Source organism: Rhea americana, unplaced genomic scaffold (assembly GCF_003343005.1).
Source record: "Rhea americana isolate MKP2758 unplaced genomic scaffold, rheAme1 scaffold_121, whole genome shotgun sequence".
In the NCBI taxonomy this organism is placed as follows: domain Eukaryota; kingdom Metazoa; phylum Chordata; class Aves; order Rheiformes; family Rheidae; genus Rhea; species Rhea americana.
This window is the reverse complement of record NW_028185273.1, coordinates 1854907-1875135: the sequence shown is the minus strand read 5'-3', so window position 1 is coordinate 1875135 and position 20229 is coordinate 1854907. Positions and strand designations below refer to the sequence as shown.

The 20229-nt window shown below is 35.5% G+C and overlaps 1 protein-coding gene across 4 annotated transcripts in view; it reads left to right on the top strand.

Annotated features, from left to right (window-relative positions):
* The window catches only part of STAU2 (staufen double-stranded RNA binding protein 2), a 170811-nt gene that overhangs the window by 23513 nt on the left and 127069 nt on the right, over positions 1-20229 (top strand). For all 4 annotated transcript variants that reach the window (XM_085325179.1, XM_085325161.1, XM_085325171.1 and 1 more), the window contains exons 4-5: positions 1297-1456; positions 3645-3780. In XM_085325179.1, coding sequence (XP_085181305.1) covers positions 1297-1456; positions 3645-3780 — 296 coding nt within the window. The remainder of the gene's footprint in view (positions 1-1296; positions 1457-3644; positions 3781-20229) is intronic.

The following is a 20229-nucleotide window of genomic DNA, read 5'->3' as shown; positions in this document are numbered from 1 at the left end:
AAATAAAATGACAACAGGAACTGTGATCCTGGGACTTCCATTGTGATTCTGAAAAATACATTAGGCCAAAATTCAATTGCAATTGAATTTTGCAATTAAGATGAAAGTATATATTTATAGAATTCAGTTTCTTACAGAGCTGTGTTTGGAGATGCGTATGYATTTGTGTTCAAATGCTTATTTGCGAATATATGCTATATAAAAATATAGGTGCAGGCAGATTTCAAAATTGCCTATCATGCCTAACTCTAGACACCTGGTCCTGGCTTTAGCAAATTTAACTGCCTTTAAAATGTATAGAGCAAATAAGTGTCCAAATGAAAATTTTGCCTTCTGTACTACTCACACTGATAAGTAGATTTTTTTGCCTCAAAGTTAGTGTTTTTTTTTTGTTTTTTTGTTTTTTTGTTTTTTTTTTGATTTAAGTATGTCTTAGCTTACCATGTCCATCTTACTATTAAGSCTTCTCTAACATATGTGGGACTGATACTTGGAAAAGAGACTGAATTCTTAACAACATCGGAGTAAAAAAGATTGTTAGGTGCTCAAATCTAAATGGAACATGAACATACACAACAGGTGTACTCTATTTAATATCTTAACACAGCATAGATACTTCTTGGAATTTTTAAATATATACAGTTTCACCAGGAGTCAGTTTTCTGACCTGTGAAATATTACAGTTCCTGTCTTCACTATAGAGTCCACATTAAAGAACTAAAATTTCTTTTGAAAGGATAATATTTTTTTTTAATTCTTTCATACTTTATATTGATTGTTGTGACTCTGCTTAACAATATGTGCTATTTTCAGAAATCAGACTGTAGTAGAAGCCCTTTCACTGTGTAAAAATATTTGGACCAAATTCCCCACTGTTTTGAAGAGTATGCAGTCATTTATATTCACTTAGACTTGTTATAAAACTACATTCTCTTTTTTTGAGGCATGCAACACCTGTTTTCTACAGGTAAAAATGACTAAACTTGTTCAAATATGTGAAGAAATGTGATCTTAAATGACACACGCATATGATCTTCTAGGAGCAAAGAACCAGTTTACCCTTGATTTGACTAGTACTCTCTTCTTTGATGAGAGATGTAACATTATGCTAATTTACTGTGTCATTTAAAGAGCCAAATGTTGCCCACTGTAAGAATCAGATGTGTTATCTCAGAGTTGAATTCAGTATAATGAAAAGGGAGCACAGTTTGTCTTCAGGCACGTAAGTTCTTACACAGATTGGTCTAACTCACAGTGATAATCTTGCCAGTGTTTACCTGTTCTTTGTCTTTGAAGATGTTCACAGTGCAGCTGACTCTTGGAGAGCAGACGTGGGAAGCTGAAGGAAGCAGTATTAAAAAGGCCCAACATGCTGCTGCTAGCAAAGCATTGAATGAAACTACCCTTCCCAAACCAACTCCTAGACCACCCAAAAATAATGTTAATAATAATCCAGGTATGACATTTTCCTGCACATAATAAATTTTATTCTAGTGTTGGAATATTAGTCTACTAACAGATAACTTTAACTAGATATAGGTAGATTTGGCAGGTGAGAATCAATACAGCTGTCTTACAGATGTGATAGTATAATTAAGAACCTACAGTAAGTTTGCACAATAGAATTTAATACAACATACCTAAAACAGTTGAACTATAAGTGAACTGATTGATTATTTACATAAGAATTGGCTATATACAAAGTGATTGTATGTGATTGACAGTAAATAGCCGACAAAACTAGATTGAACTAGCCATAGTAAAATACGGAATTTTTCAAAGTTATTTTAGCTGATTTTACAGTGAAAGGGCCAAATTTTCCCCAGTCCACYCTTGTAAAATTACATCTTTGGTATAAATAAAAGGATTCGACATGGTAACTTTGACAGATTATTCCTTGCTTAATGGATTTTACTTTGTAGCAATTTAAAATAAGCTAGCAAACAGCTTAGAATCTTTATTGTTTGAAAAATTGAAAAAACACATTGGAGTCTAGCTTCCTTCATTTTGAGATGTTACCTGTCAGTTGTCTTCTGTGCATGCAACACCTTTTGAGGTACATAGTCATATGATCAGTGATTTTATGTCTTGTTTGATGAAATAAAGAAATATTTTTATTTCTAATTTTATTTCACCCAAATACAAAAGCAAGCTAATGAGCAAAAATTTCATCCTTTCCATTTTCCTTTTTTATCTTCCTTTTTCCCTCTTTTTCCCCTCTCCCCTCCTTCTTTAAAGTTTCTTTAAACCATTTTCATAACGAGGATTCATTCTGCAGTAAACTTTTCCATGTAGGCAAAGAACTAGACAGACTTTCCTCTAGAGCATCTCAATATTATCCTGAGCATTAGCTGTTAGGAGTTGTTTGAAAGTAATATTATAGCATTCTCTTGCTACTTTGGGAGTCAATACATTGCTTCTCTGGCCACAGGACCCTGGTTTTACCCTGTTTCGTTTTGTAGTCAGTGTGACTTCTGCTGTTAAAAGGCAGCAGAGTCAGATCTTTATAGCAGAAGAATCCTATGTTTGATTCTAGGCATTGCAGCACATCCCTGAGCTTTCAGATGTTTTTTTGCTTTTGTCATGCTTTTAAAGGGAAAAGTTGATAACAAAAGAAATACACTTTAAAAGTGTTTTGATTAAAAGATACATCACAGAACACTAATTTGCTTTAAGATAGATTAATTGTACATGCGCAAGTAGTTTGTAATCAACTACTATTTTTATTTTTATTATGTTGTTGAATTCAGTCATTTTTTGCTCAGGAAAATATCAGAATTATGGTTGATGGATGCTTTTACCTCAGTATAAAAACTTTCATCATTTGGTGTATGAAGGCTCAGTGGCAGACTGCACATTCATCATAGCCATTTTAAGGCTAGATTCCTGTTTGAGAATATATTAACTACTTTTTATTGGAATGCATTTATGCATTTAGCTCATTTAGGAGTTCTCTTACAACAGCAGAGGAGGGAATGCCATAACTGAACAATCTTTTTCATGAATAAATATAAATGTGGTATATTAAAATAATTAAAATCTTTTAAATTATTTTCCTTTTTAAAAAAGGCATTTACACATTTTAGACACCATGTCAGTGGGAAAAAGTGGGGTTGGTTTTCTTTCTTGTATTCTGTCACCAGTAGATGGCTGTACTTGCACTAATTTCCAGTATTTACACTTCTAGTTTGTTAGATCATTCYAGTTCATTAGTTTTTAGTCATAAATTTTCTAGTCTTGTTTCAATAACTCTTTGCTTTATTTGTGTTTTTATTTAATGGTGTTCTGTAGGAAGAAACATTACACTTTTAAACTTCGGTTTCCAAAGTTATCACTGTATATCACAGGCACTCTGGAAAGATGAATAACCAATTCAGATGACTTTTTCATTCTTCTGTGAACATTAATCTACTCAAATTGCAAAGAGAATACACTAGGATGACTATTTAAATATTATTTTACATTACTTGTGATTAAGTTGGCATCTGTATTCTCATCTTACAGGAAAACAGAGACAATGTAGTAGTTAGAGCAAAAAAACCATGCAGGTGTATTGCAGCTCTCTCTTCTTTAGCAATACTGTATGAGTGTTTTGCAGGATTTATGTTTTAAGTGTCGTACATGTATTCTTATCTTTTTTCCAGGCAGTATAACTCCAACAGTGGAGCTGAATGGTCTGGCTATGAAAAGAGGAGAGCCTGCCATCTACAGGCCATTAGATCCAAAGCCAATCCCTAATTATAGAGCAAATTATAATTTTCGGGGCATGTACAATCAGAGGTTTGTACTTTTTTTCTATTCTAGTTCATTCTGAATCTAAATGTAAGTTGTACCTAATGTAACAATCTATGTATTATTTGTAACCCCAAAAAGGTTCTTTCTCTAGAATAGTTTTTTTTTTTTTTCCCTCTCCCATTTTTCCTTATTTTCCCTGGAGGAACTATTTCAGGTGAGCTCTTTTGAATGTGGGTGAAAATTCAAATGATTCAAAGTGTATTCTGTAAAAYGAGAAAAAAGACAAAAACTGGTCAAGAACTTCCAAAAAATGTTTTCACTTAATAATACCGTATTCTTATAAGAGACTTGCTTAATGGATTTCCTGTGAATTTTTATACACTTGGTAATTGTCAAAAAAAATACGGTAACACATCCTGAAGAAGTGTTTTCATTCAAAATTATTCTTCTATTAGGAGCTGAATTTATAGTAATGCTTAAAAAGGTAAGAAAGTTGAAATGAAAATGCAGCATTTCATAATTGTCTAAGGAAAATGTTTCCGGTGACTTCATCTAATTTTACTTTCTTCACAGGTTTTTAAATCATAATAACTTTTTGATTTGGGCATTTCATTCTGATTTTGTTTAGAAATGATACCTAGAACTATATATAAAAAAAATCTTGACAAGAAAACTGTTTCATAACACTGCAGAACATGACTGTATTACTTGTTTTATATTTCTAGTCACTGCTGACTAGAGTCTCCACCTACATATGTGATGGTTTAGGTTGCTGGCTATGGCGCTTGAAATAAGTTTTGTTAATATTTAGAGCTCCTACACTTAGACAAATTGTTTTTATAAAGAGATTAGTTTGACTAGGCAAGGCTGAAAAAAATACAAGCTTGCAAAAAACAACCTGTGGAATTCCAGAATCTGGACTGACTTACTGAATGCCTTCATCAAAGCAGAACCCCAAAACACGTAGTAGTTGCTAGCCTTTAGGATGTTCTTTCTTTCATTGGAAATAAGTAGTACATCAAACACAGCCTCTAAGGTTATTTCTTTTTTTGGGCATTGTTCTCATGTTAGGGTAAAGTGGTACATGAGCTTTGATTTCTCTAGGTGCATGAGGTAGCAAGATATTTGATTTTTCTATTCACATAATGAAGAGAGTGAAACAGAAGGCCAGAATCTTTGCATGCCAACTTCACTGTACTTATTTGAGTGCATAGCCCGTGCAAGAATGTTAATGATTTACTGTGGATAGTAAATTACTAAATAACTATAGCTAACTGTTAAATAACTGTATAAATCTGTATATATACATACAGTCCACCCCCGCATGCATGCATGTTAACTCACTAATACTAAAGAGGAAACAATAGTGGTACCGCRTAGTAATATTTTTATAACTACTCCTATGTTGGAAATGATTGTTTATCACTTCTTGCCTGTCCTTATCAGAGATACATTTGAAGACAGATTGTAGCTCTGTTGTAGTAGTAAGTTAAGTCCCACATGTGAAGCACACGTTGAAGAATTATATTATGTTCTAATAGCGTGTTATGTTTATTACTTTTTAAAATAACTTATTGCCACATTGTAGGCAGCATTCATTTGCTGATTTTTAGCAATAGTGTAGTGGAATGGAAGTGCTAGAGTTGCCAAGTAAATACAGACTTTATGGACTATTTAAAAATACGATTTGAAAAATAATGTAGGTAATATGCTGCGATCAATATCTTTTGTTTTCATCAGTTTCTGACACTAGATTGAGGAAATAGCTTCGATATTAAATAGTTACTAAATCTGCTAAATAAGTTGGAAGCTGTTTTTTTTCTTTTATATTGTGACTATATTCTCATTACCAATCTCTGTTTAAAAATGTGTTTTCCAAATAGATGAAGATTAGAAAATTCTGTTAGGAACTTTGATTCTGGCAAGATTAATGACTTTAGGGGAAAAAAAAGAAGAGTATGAAGTTCACTGCAGGGCATCTCTTTAGACCAGTGAAGTCTAGTGTTTCAAGTGGCACAAAAGATCCTTTTCAGTAACTCATGGAAATGTGGTCTAAGAGCTGCTATTTGCATGCAAAGTTGAGAGCTAGCTTCCATGTCAGCCTAAGATAATTTATGTTCAGGTGACTGTGATTTCTCTCCCTCCCTCTGTCCTCAGCCTTGGGTCCTTGTAGTATTCCTGGCTACAGCACTGAAACKGAGCTACTCAAAAATGAATTATTATTTTAGTGGGGGGAGAAGAAGAGAGGAGTTGCTTTCTGACTAACATTGTTCTTAAACAGCCCTTCACCTAGGGCAGGACTGTGTGTTTGGAAGCTGAGGGCAGTTAAGCCTGTGAAGGACTACACTCCCGTATGCTGTAGAGCGTATTTATATGGGTGATGTGTTGCACAGAGAATGCTGAAACTGTTTTACCTGCACAAAGATGTATTTGCTGGGTCGATAGTTGACGGTATATGTTGACACTGAAGGTGAAAGTTACCTAAAAGTAGAAAAGGGAGGAGGGGGAAAAAAGGCAAAAGAATGGGAAAATTGCAAGGCCTGCTTGGAAGGGAAGTGATGGGGTCTCCAAGAAGAGCGTCGTCTTCTGGGCATTCTCTCCCACGCAGCAGGTATTCCCCCATAATACTTTTCTCATAGTAATTCTGTATTTTTCTTATCAGGACATGCGCAAACTCCATCTTGATTTTCCTGCTTATGATGCTGTTAGTGTTGGTTAGAGCATGCTTTGATCAGGGCAAATATTGAAAACTGACTGCTACCTAAGCTTTGTGTGTGCATATTATTGGGCTCCCTAACGTGTACCAAATACTACAGCGAAGGGGTAGGAAAGGGAGAGAGGAAAGAAGGGGTACAGGACATTACAGATACAACAGTATCAGCAATACTGGGGTTTGCATGTGTAAGGCCACAGTAATAACAGCATGAGAAAAATGGCGAGAGAACATGGGAAAGTACTGCTAGAAAAGCTTTGGAAAACGCTGGCAGGGCTGCTTGAGTTATGGAGGTTACGGAGCTCCAAGACCTGCAAAGGCAGGCTACAGAACTGCARATAGAAAGCCCTTCCCAATGCACAGGGTAAGGCATTTAAGGGAGTGTGCCACTGGTGAGAGCAGCCCTGGGTAATCCATTCCTGTGCTAAGGAAGGAAGTGCAGGGACAAGTTTGGTCCCTCTCAAGGATGGTTAAGTAGGGAAAATGCGGTCCAGCTTGGGAGTGGATGAGGTTTGGATGTGTTGACCTGGCTTTTCACTCAAGCTAACAAGCACAGTACTTACTAGGTTGGTAACAGCATTGGGCCGTTGTCATTGTACTGCGTCTCGCACTGAGCTGATGTAGTCTTCATGGTGCTGTGCTGAATCATGTGACTTTATCAGCTTAGATCTTTGATAGACTGGGTGTCTGTATACAGCAGTTCATTTCACAATACAGCTGCACCTTTAAAACTGTTTCATTTCTGTCTAGTGAAATATTTTCATGGAGTCTTCTCTAGGCTTTYTTTATTCAAGTAGAATCCATACCAGTCTAGTTGCTAGGGCTTGATGTTTGCTGATAAAGCAAAGCTCTTAGAAACAGCTATCTACCCTGAATCCATCCGTGTTAGATAGGTTTTACTTAATTCAGAGTTCATTACTGAAGGAGATTATAATTAAAGGAGAAATTTTTTGACACTCAAATTTCCCTGGTTGTGCATTAGCCTTTGGAAGCCTTACAAGTTTGATCTTGAATTTTGAACAATTTTGTAACCAAGATGTGTGAGGACCTTTCAGTTCAAATAATACACATTACAGGAAAACTGATGATGGTAAATTGCATTTTAAAAGGCTTCTTTTTTTCTATATGAATAGTTCTTTTCAATTCTAACTGAAAATAAAATATCGTATTATAAAACCAGCCAGCACTCATTGGGGACAAGGCAAGCTAACAAACTGACTCTAAGGAATTAAGTGCTAATGTTTTCGGGAACAATTTTTTTTAACTGTTTTGAGTTGTATCCTTTGTGTTTGTCAGCACACTGTTTGGCGCAGTTCAGTAGAACTGGCAGGCTACTCAGAAGAGGGCAAGCTCTGAAACAGTAGGWTAAATTTGAGTAATATTGGCAGAACTGAGGATGAAATCTGTGTATACTACTCATATCTGTAGCTAGTGCTAGAGCAAATATTCCCTCACATCCCTGAGTATGCAGTTGGCTTAAACTGTGTAGCAAAACAAAAACATGGCTGTTTAATTTGAACAGTTTAAAAATAAAAAAGGTCTCAGTTCTGACCACATAGTCATCCAGCTTGCCTTGTCTACACTGAGTGCTGGTTGGTTTTATAASAAGATATTTTGTTTTCAGTTGGAATTGAAGAGAGTCATTCTTGGAGTTTAATTATCCTGCAAGATTTTCAGTTATAGAATGTCTATAAGTGACRAAAGTGACATGATATCTTACAAGCTTAACCAAACCATTGCTTTCAGCCAAGAAATAAAACCACTAGAAAATGAACACCAGCTTTTGATATTCTAGTAGTGTCAAAGGAATTGCAGATTTCCACTCCTGTCTTTTGGGAGAATTCAGAAATTACTTGCTTTTATGTAATAATTCCTTAAAACTGTCTCACCACAATTTAGAGATCTTGAAAAACCTTTATTAAAAAAAAAAAACTTTCAAAATTAAAAACACTTGTGAAGTGTCGGAACAAAGAAAATACAAAATAATGACAAGCTGAAGGATGGGAGTAAAATAATTAAAGGAGATTCTTTCTTGTTTTTGAAGAATTTGATATGGTGTGATAATTCTATAAGAATATGTCATGCAAAGTGGTAATGTCCTTCGGATAAGTTGCTGCTTCTGTACRCTTTGACAGCTTCTGCTGCACTGAGCATTCACATTCATTTTGTATAGGATTACTTCCTACATATATATATTGTATGCTGCAGACTTAGGGGAAGATTATTTCCTTTCTCTTTAGTGCAGAAGGGAGAGTGCACAGAACATTCATCCTTTTCTTTCTCTTCATAACCCTGTCAGTCTGATCCCACATTTTTTTGATGTTAGTGAATTTCTCTGCAGTGCTGTTTGCAAGACCAAGACTCAGGAGAAACAGAGGAAGCGTATTATTGCCTCCTCTGCAGCCAGCCAAGCTGACTGGCCACAAAACACAAGACATCTCCCTAAGTGGGCATGTATTTCCTACCTACTGGGTACTGAGCTGTGGCAGGGGACTGTTTGCTTAGGCTTAATCACTCCTGAAGTTATACATATCAGCCCTGTGGACCAGTAACCTAAATACTGAATCCAACACTCTAGAAATGAGGTAGTGACAGAAAATTTGAGGAGCTGTAATAGGCCAACTACGATCTATAACTGTTAGCTTCATGATGGACTTTCATGTCCTCCAAATTACGTCTAATGATTGAGTGGAAAATAGTCTGTGATTATTGGATAAATTAGTAAAATTGTCCGATCAGATGAACAAAAGATTTTACGGTGAAAGACTGGAATGAAGATGAAAAGTTTATTTCTTCTGTGAATGCTCAGTTAAAGATTAAATACATATGTCAGAGACCAGTTTTGAGGCTAGTGCTTTATGGCTGAGTGCTTRGCAGTGCAATCTTAATCCTCACCCAGTTTCCTTTTTTTTCACAAAAGTTATGTAGTCTGATGTAAAAAAAGAAAAATCTAGACAGGAGGACAGTGGTAAAGAAAAGCAAAGAAATTTTCTGGTGAGGGGATTACACTGCAGGAGGCAGCCAAAAATCTGTTGACTCTCCAGAAGCACCTCTACAGGTATACAAACCGTTTCTCAATTTATGGAAACAGAATGAAGGCTGAAACTCTTCAGACAGGCCTGCTGCACTGCCAGAGCACCCTGTTTACTGTCCAGGAGGAGAGTTCTGTCTGTACAGAAAGCTTCATCCATTTGTGACACAAATAGTCTAGTGAATAATATGAAGGATTGTTGGATCTGTTAGACTTCAATCTGATGATGATTAGATCAGACTGTAGCTTGAAACAGGTAAAGTTCAGATTATCCTGTAGTGTCTTTTCATGAATCCAGGCATGTGATTAGCCTATTATCCTTAGCTGAATTCCAATTGCTGAGGCTTATTGCCATAAAGGTAGATTTTATGTGCAGGTGTGTATAAAGCAGATTTTTCTCCCAAACATATGCATTGTGGCAGATGTGAAGACACTAAGTTGCCTAAACAGAGGCCTGTAGTGCCATTTGAGACATTGTAGAGTCTCTGTGATATCTACATAGAGGCTGGCAGATTTGGCAAAAAACGTACAGGAGATCTTTCTAGAGTGGCTGCTGAAAGCTAGGCAAGGTATCTTAGGGCATTTCAGAGGGCCCTGCCCACCTGTATTTAGGCAATTGAATCAAGCCTTAAAAGTAGGGTTCAGCTCATCATATCATTTTAGGTAACCCCCCTAGACTCCATTTATTAATGAGAAATTTGTGCTTTTCATGAATGAGTCCTGTGGTGTATCATGCAGATGTCTGAGGTGCACCATCTCAAATGATCTTGTGTGCTTGTGTTTAGGCGGCTGGCTGCTTTCTAAGGGTGAGATTCAGCCTAAATATGGTCACTCCTTATGCCCTAGAAACCTTAGCTCCCATTATAACCGGTGGAAAGTCCAGTTAGTGCAGGTGCAGTGCAGAATGCTATTTGTGTATCATAAGCCAAGATGTCTACGTTTGCTCATGTGAGTGTCTCTACAGCTTCACTGACTATAATGGGAACTTMGGCTACTCCATATCAGCTAAATAACATCTGCATCTAGAACTTAATCACAACCTAAGAAATAATCATAAGAATGTTGAATTTTATTTTGGAATAAATTTGGATTGGGAATAGAAATCAGGAGTTTTATTAGAATAGATTGTATCTTCTTAGTTTTGGTGTAATTTCATTCTAAACTCTATGAAAGAGTTAAAATTTGAAGAAATTATAGCCTGGCAGAGATAGAAGTAATTGATCAGATTAGTGATTTAATTGTGTACCTAGATACATTTGATTTAGACCATTAGATGGCAGCATGAATTTGTGTTTTGGTACTTTAACTTTACAGCAGAAGCCCTGTCTAAAAAGTTGCCTTTTTTCTATACTGTACCTTTTCATTATTTAAAATTTCATAATTCCGTCATAAAACAATTAAAAACAGGCTTAATGCAATGTTTTGTCTCATTGTTTTCTTCAAGCTTTCTTTTCCTATAATGAATGGAACTGTAATGCGGTAATTTTAATGCATGTAARAGGTACCTGTTTGTCAACAGTGAAAATTCAAGTATTTGATTATCTACAGAACTACAGCAAGAATTCTGGGTTTCACTATGGTGTTTCTGTCTCTTAACCTAATGATATTTCCTTAAAGATAGGCTGTAACTCAGTCAGCAAGCCTGAAGTCAGTTCATACTAATGGTGCTTTCTAGTGACATGGACAACTATTCATTCACTTGGAGGGAATTGTGCTCACCGACTGATATTTTATTAGATTTTGTACATTACCAGTTGAGGTAGAATTCTGATCACATCTTAAAGCAAAGCTTGTGCATTCCAGTATTATTACCCTGAGTGACCTAGACCAGCTTTAGTGCATCAACATTACAGAGTAATAATCCACTCAAAGATTTTTAATGAATTCTTTGTATCCATCTTCTACATGTTACATTTCACTTCCCCTGGTCTGTTTGTTCCCAGTCATTGCATGCCTCCCACACAGACATATTGTTATAAAGTGTTGAGTACAGCTGTGCTAGATTTTTCTTTGCTAGTATTTGTTTCTAGGAAAGGAAAAGAGAGAAARTCAGTCCATTTCCTGTTGGTTTAAAACAGCAGAAACATCTGTTTGTCTTAAGATAGTTTTCCCAAAAGAACAGTGGCAAGGGAACCTGCAGGTGATGAGCTTTGCCATTGCCAGTAGCTATCAGTTTAGACAATGGTGATTAGTATTGTCGGCTTTAAAAAAGAAATTTCCTAAGTCTGTCAAGAAATGACAGAGGATATTTATTTCTGCAATAAAATTTTTGACAGCTAATATTTAATTTCTACAATGTTTTAAATCATAAAAATACACAGAGTAGTATCTGGGATCAGAAAACCTACATCCCACTGAGGATTCTACAAAATCCATTAAATTCTTTATGAAAGCTATTTTTCTGTACTCACCTCACCCTGTTATGGTGAAGTTCCACAGTGATCACAAACTGGTGTTAGGCAATATGCCTTGACACATGTGAATTGGATCCTTTTGACAAATAAATGCTGTTGTTGCCATCTACAACATTAGTGGGTGCATTTAACCTATCAGGCATCAGAAAATACATACTCTTAAGTATTTGTACAGTTATTACATTAAGAGCTGTTAAAATGTTGCTACACAGGATAAAATCAAGCTGACAGTATATAGAGCTAAATTTGTGGATAGTATTCTTGGTACGACATATCTTTRTTCTCCAACTGAATGCACTTATCTACTATTATTAAAACCTTTTTAGCCTTAGCAGCATGTAGATGCTTCATCATTGCTCAAGCATGACATTTTACACTGCTGCATTCTTCCAAACTGTCTCTTACTCAAGCCTAAGCAGTTTTGTCAATGACCTCTTGACCCATTTTCATAGAGGACCTCCTGAGCCCTTCTACTTTATTCTTCTCTCAATTCTTCGTTTTCCTTCAGTATATAGTGAGCTCCCCAGGCCACTTTACACTTTCCTTCCTAAGTAGATCCAGAGGGTCACCTTCCTTTAGGACTGCCCTTTGCTCTTGTGGTCCTTGCCTCGAATTTTGATTATTTCTCCTGAGGCTTCCATCTGTGAACAGGTTTCTGATAGATTCTTTTCTTTGCTCTGGAGAAGGCACCTCTAGATCCAGATCTTGTCTGCAGATGTCAGCCATGAGTTTTCTTGTTCTCACTTGGAGTGAAAAGCATAAACAGATGAAATTCAGATTATCTTCATCTTTGGGTGCTCTCAATGCTTAACTTTCAACCTTGTTCTTCCCCTTGGGACAATTCCTGTAAACCCCTCTGATTCAAAAATTTTCAGCACCAACAACCTGCCCCAGGACCTTATGAATCTCTCTTAGTCTACTGACTTTGTGATCTGCTGAGTGTCCTGCAATGCTTACTCTAAACCTAATTGYTTTAGGCAATTTAGGGATTATTTTAGCTGCCTGGAAGACTGGTATTACTGGTGAATCAGAACACTCTTTCTGGAGCAGGAATACTTTGARTGTGTTGCGTTTCTTCCATAAGTAGCTTTTTCTTCACCATCTTTGTCCTCAAAATGATGGTCTGCTGAACTGTGGATATTTCATGGAAGATACTTGTGAGGTTTTAGGTTCAATGGAAGCAAGCTTAGATGTCCTTCTTTCACGTTATGGCCTTTGTCTTATGTCCAGAACCTGAATGTGGATTATTGGTAAATAAGTCTTTTCTTCTCCTATTACTTTCGTAATGACACAGACAAACTGGTGTTAGAGCTCAAATAGTAGTTTGAGAGACTCAATTCTTCTGATGGAAGCAACCAAAAGAATGTTAGTGGCTAATTTTTAACTGTTTATAACCTGATTAGACCTGACTGGAATTATACTGGAAAAAACATCTCCTTAGACCAAGGTCTTTGTCCCTGTTAAACTGTAAGTTCTACTGCAGACTGAAAGTATTAAATTTTCTCGAGAAAGTTTTATTTTTTTTAGTCTTTTTTTTAAGGTTCTTTTATGAAGAATATATAAAGCAATTAAACACAGAATTTGTTACCAGCAACCACTATATTACTCTTAGTGTCTTTTCTGAAGTAGTAATTTTGATGACTGCTTGTTCTCTGTGGAAGAAAGTACAGTCTCTTCAAAACAGAGCCCTTCAAAAATGCTCATTCCCTAGATCTTTTTATTTATTTATTTTTTTTAATGAGGAATGCCAGTTTAAATTGGTCATTGTCAAAGAGAGGTCAGCTGAAGTTAGGAATTGTACGCTTTGACATCAAGATTTGTTTGGATTAWTTGCTCCACTGAAGTGGAGCTGCATCCTCTAACTTTGTGATCAAAAAGGAAATCATCTCTGAGAAACGCATCTCTTAACTTTGAGTCTTCTTTCCATGACAAAAGAGAAGAAGAAGAGTCTAATCAATTTACTGATTTAGATTCAAGTATGGCTTTCATGTCAGTGGAAAAGAAAGTGAGAGTTCTTAAGGAGATGGCTATTAGCAGCTGAAGTTCAGCTCAGCTAASATACCTCTCTATACTGAATTTGTTTTTTAACTATCAAAGATTATATTGGCCATTTTGGATAAGCATATGATCAGCAGTCCTGGTTAACTCTATTCTCCAATTCTTTTTCAGTGCCTCTGCTTTCTAGAATACAGGATATAGCATTTTATAAAGATTTGCTGCATTTCTTGCTTTTTAGTAAATATATGATCTTATATTTTAGTTTATTGAGCTAACATGATCTAACTTTTTTCTGTATTAATATGCAATACTGAATTGCACCCAGTGGGTCAACCGAGCCAAGTCACTGTGCATCATTGACCACTACTACTACACCCTTATTGTAATCACTTACAAATTTTGTTAGCAATGAMTTCACATTTACTTCCAGATTATTGCTGCAAATCCAGCATTTCTACTGAAGTTTGAAAATTGAGAGCATTGAAAGTGAAGCATTGTATCTACTATTCATGAATAAGCTTCCTTAGGAAATATTGGGCTTTTTATGCTTTAAAGTAGAAAAGAATAAAAGCTCTGAAAGATTCCACCACTGTTCTTTTTTTTTGCATTGTTACCTTTTTTGCCCCTTCAAAACTACAAACTTCTTCCTTTTTGAGTAGGTGTAGTGAAGACTTCCTTTGTAAGGCCATCCATGTTACTTTTAGCATGTTGAGAGGATCAGTGTAGGGCAACACAAAACACTGCTTTCAGTTGGCCCCATTTCATTTGTTTAGAAGTCTGATGGCAAAGAAGGTTAAGAATTTTGGACAGAAGCTGTTGCTGGGCATGATAACACATTTTTGAGGATGCACAGATGATAACTAGCAGGCTAAGATAGTGTATATATTTAATTAACTGTGCTCAGGAWTTGAGAAAAGGCTCATTAAGCCATAATTAAATGGGATTTTTCAGTCCATGTTCATAGTTTCAATTATTTAATTGCCAAATTTAAAACAACAATCATAGAACGGTAGGGTTGGAAGGGACCTCTGGAGATCATCTAGTCCCAACCCTCAGCCTGGCTTATACGGGGATTGAACCCGCGACCTTGGCATTAGCAGCACCAGGGTGCTCTAACCAACTGAGCTAAACCTGCCCCCCAAATGTTTTTGGCTCATTCAGGGTAATGCAATTTGGTGTAAATGTGTTTGCATTCCTACAGGTCAGAACAGAATGTAGCTCAATATGCACTAGTTACTTCAATTTAGGTGTATTTGGATGGTGAGTTAGAGTCATTTTAAATTTTCTTGTGTCATCTTCTTATATGCACTTTTAAGTTGTAATGCAAATAATTCCTATGAAGTCCTAGGCTTGAGGATTTTGTTAGTAACATTTTTATTGGTATTATAATCTGCTATGAATATATGACAATTAAGCAAACGAGGTATTTTATTCTCTCATTTACTTAGTCCCTAGGTTGGCAAGTAACATGATTTTTTTCTGTGAGAGTTTCTTTTGCAGAGAGAAAATGATATTGTAGTCAGATATGCAACATTGTTTATGTTCTTTTACTGTAATGGGTATTTGGAAGACATTCTCAGCAACCACTCTGCATGCTTGTAAAGATTAGTGAGTAATACAGTTCATGGGAAATTTTATGAGCTGAAGYAGATAAAGATTTTGGGATGTTTGTGTTCTAGATGTCTGTTTTAATCTTTAAGTCTACAGTGAACATCACAGCTTCATTATGTTTTCCCTTTTATTCCTGTTGTACTTGTTTTTGTGTTACTGAAAAGAACATTTTCTTTTTACTTATATTTATCTCTTCCATATCTTCCCCCACCCTAATATCTCTGTTTCAGCATTGTCTACTTGACATTTTCCAGTGCCTTAAGCTGTGGAGGCAGTATTCTTATATTCTTATATGGTTTCTGATACTTTTGCAGTCAAAAATAAAATGAAGTTGTGTCAACCATTTCCATTACTTAGTTATTTGGTTGATAGATAAAAATACTTCTTCAGAGGCATGTAACATTTTGTTCTGTGCTCTTTTCCTGCTCTTGATCGCTGTTCTTTGGAAGGTTCATCTCATGATTCTTTTTTTTCCCCCCTAGTTCTTTTTCCTTTTATTGCTTCTTAGCAGTAAAGCAGTACTGCATTTTTCTTTCTTTTGTTCCTTTCATTTTTCTTGCACTAGTTTTTCTTTGTTTTATAAAAAGGCATTCAGATTGGTGTTGAGATAGTTCTGCCATTCTGAAAAGTGCTGTTTCTAAGATGGACTTTAGATTGAATCAGCAAGTAGAGGGAGATATAAAGGTGGAAGCAGAGATCTGAACTTACTGTGCACAGTAAGTGTGYGTAAGCATCTCTGTAAAACTAGTGCTGCGAAGCAAGTTCAGTATGTATAGCGTATTACTTGTTTGGTTATCCATAATTTTTAAGTATTCTGCTTGTAATTTCTATAACTTTCTGTTCGTTTCTTCTGGTTACTTTTGATGAACAACATTTTTTCCTTGTTGTCGGTGTACATATTCTTTACTATCACAGAGAAGTGGTAAAAGATGTAGTGGTGTACGCCCAAAGTAAATACTGTAATTTTGATTTCAGTCTGTATTGAGCAACTTGGAATACAAAGATATAGTGATGTGGCAATATTATTGTCTTCTCATAACAAATTCTTCTGGAAGGATTCCACATTAGGTAATGTTATGTAAAAGTGAATTCCCATTCCTTCTGTTTTTGCTTAGAAATATTTTAAGACATTGGATATTGTGATAGCAAAAATATGGTCAATTTTTGATAAACCTAATCATACTGTGTAGAGGAACATGTAGTCTCTAATCCAGAATTTTGAAATTATGGGTATGGAAGCAAGGATTTTAAATAGATCGCCCAAGTTGTATGTGATTATCATATAACCAGAGGATAGGAAGTTTAAAGCCACGTAGGAAAAGACTAAAAAAAAAGAAAAAGGAATATTCAGGAAGGAATAAAAAGAAAAAGGAATATTCACAGACTCAGTACAAGGTTTGAAAGAAAACATAATTAAAAGCATGGAAGTAAATGTAAAACAGGATAAAATTCAACATGAAGTTATTGTATACTAAAGGTAGAGTATATCTGACTAATATGTGAGCCTGTTACGTGTTAACTCATTTTGGGGGGATTTCTGTGAGATAACTCAATTTTTGTGGGATTCAGTTAAGTATTTTTTAGCATTAGATAAGAATACTGCTTTCATTAAACTGAAGATGATGGGTCTTAGAATAAGAAATGCAAGATGGGAAAGGAGAAGAAAAATATTTGGCAGTATTAAAAATCAAACTTAGACGAAGACTACGTACAGTTTCTTTTCTGGTTTTAGGACCAAGTTATTTATTATTTTTGTTAAAGAAGTTTGCACAAAAGGTGAGGACATGCTCATGGAATTTATAAAGCAACATCAAGACAGAAAGATCAAGCTATATAGGAAGAACTAAATAATCCTGAGGGCTGGTACATCAATTAAACTTTGCTGTATGAAATGCAATGCATTTTACATAGTATATAGGTACTAATAGCAAAGATTCCACTGTCAGCAGAACATTATTTAACTGAAAATAGCAGAACAGGAGAATTATCTAATATTATCAATTATTTGTAAGATTAATTGTGAACAACTGATATGATGGAATGATAAAAGAGACAAATGCGATTTTTGGGATGTTCTGTTAAAGACGGGACTCTTCAGCTTTCATATGGAATTTTGTCTTCTTGGCTCTCCTGGCGAAAAAGAAGAGCAAGAGAAGGACTATGAAGGATTATCAGAATAGTCTTTTGTACAAAAGAATACTAAAATAGGTTGACTTATTCACTGTTGCATAATGAAGGCTAAGTGAGAATGGAACTGCTTGCCTTAGAGGGTAAGCACAAGAAAAAAGTAAAAGAGCTATTTAAGGTGCAGTGTTGACTCAAAACAAAACGGGTAGTATAGCTAGGCTGAACATTGAAGAAGATTCCTAACTATCAACCTCAGCTCTAGAACATACTCCTAGTAGAAGCACTGGAAACAAGGAATCCAATTAGTTCTCATATAGATTGGGTTAGATGAAGAGGGCTATAATATGCAGCTGCATGCAGCTCACAGGAGTCAGATTGACTGTAGCTCAGGATTTGTTTATGTTCTTACATTTGAAACAGAGAAGGAATTTTTTTTTGTATGTTTTAAAATGGAAAACATCTTTGTTATGTCTTCTCATTATTTTAAAAAAATTTAACAATGCTTTCTAATATCTTTCTGTTAATATTTTTCCATCACTTAGTCTTTAAAATTTTGACATAAGAAATTACGTATTTTCTGTTCCTTAGGGGATTTCTACAGTCAGATCAAAAGTGATTCCATTAAGTGATTATGGCAAAAATTTCATATGTATTAAAAGTATAAAATGATCCAGAATTAATTACAGTATATTTTTATAAAAAAAAATAATTATTCAAATTTTAGTTTAAGACCATCTTTCTTTTGAGGAAGAATAATCTGGGACAAGTATACATAATTTATGTATTTTTTTTAATCTTATAAGTGTGGCTGATGGTATATCTGCATTAGAAAAAGTGAAAACAGTCACAGACTGTAAAAAAAAATCTGCAGAAGATACTAGACAGAAAAATAATTTTCTGAAATTTAAGGGATGAGTGTGGCTAGAAGTGAAATACAGTGCTTTGTCTTTCTAGCTTTACAGTAAGATTTCTTTTTTTTGAGGATATGGAGGTAATCCAGAAGAGGACAACCAGACTAATTCAGGGATAATGGAGTGTAATTCTCAAAAAGGGTTCTTGGAAAAAAGAACCTTGTTCCCAGGCTGCATAAAGCAGAAGGTAGACTGTGTGAAGATGAAAGTGGCTGTACTGGATGTTTCCWTCTTCAAAACGTAGAACTGACTCACATCTGTAAGAAATCCATGTGGCTAATGGACTGCTTGGAAAAAACAGGGCATGGCCAGGGAACAGCTGCACTAAGCAACTTGCTCCCCTAGAGAAATTTCAAATGTTATGGAGAAAAAGTTGTTCACAGTGAATGCTGTTTCTGACTCTCCTGCACATTCTGTGACTCTCTATCCCTACACCCTTGCAAAACTCGCAGCGTTTTTCTGCTTAAGCAGGGTCAGCAGGGCTGCCAGCTTGGCTAAACAGATATGGAAAAGGCACGAGAGGGAAGAGTGCAGAGAAGAACCYTTTCAACAGGGAGCTGACATCTGCTAAGTGACTTTCCTGTACTATTTCGGATCTCATAATTTAGTGTCCCTTTTCTTTGGTCAGACCAGTCCTTATTCTTCTTTGCTTGCCATATGAAATGAGACTAGTATAATACTTATTATAGCACTTCTGTAGTGGAGAGATAGTTGGGTTTATGCATTCTTTAGAATTTAGACAGAACCTCACTGGAGTTTTTAACAGTCAAAAGGAGGCAAAATCTAAATAAAAGTCCCAGATTCATGGAGCTTCAAATTGCACTTGTTTCTTTTTTCCTCTTTTAAGAATAAAGTAACAATTTTTAACAGAAACATTTATGTCATTGAGGTATCCAGAGAAATACAGGAAATGCAATATGAACTCATAATGTATGTACTAATACTTTATTTGTCTTTGTGTGTGTGGATTTGATGGCCAAAAAGGAAGAGGCCCCAAGGGCTCCTTAGTATGCAATTAATATTTTGGCTAGAAAAGCAGCAGATTGTTTCAGTATGCTTACATGTTATGACATCATATTCCAGTAAAATTATAATGAACAGAATTTTTGTTTGTCTCTGTGGCAAACCAAAATGAGTTTTGTAATTGTCAACAGACCTTGGTGATTTATTTAATTATAGTGGCGCCCGCTCACACCAACTTATTTAAGGGCTGTCAGCATTTCTGTTATGAACCCCTATTTTTAGGGGTTTATAACTAGCTGTAAATATTTGTTCATTGCTGAAACTTGGCATTCAAGGTCACACTCRCAAAGCAAATTTCCCTTTTCAGGTTGACCATTCTAAAGTGATAACAGTGAAGTTAGCTAAAAAGCAGATTTCTAATGCTATGACATTTAAAGGGAGATGAAGAGAATCTGCTTTCTTATGTGAAAGATATTCTTATGAATCTCAAACATCCAGGAGAACTGGATGAAAATTGACTTGTTTTAGTAGGTTATATGTGACTGCTTGTTAAAAATGTTGGCCTTTATCATACTTACATTTGTCAATTGAGTGTATCATTTTATGTCCTTTTGTTGTCCTCTGATCTTGTAATTTTTTGTCATTTGGACAGTCCTTCAATTTATGTTCTGTGGATTGTAACTGTATCACTTTTTTTTTTACTTTTTTTCTTTTTCTTTTTTCTTT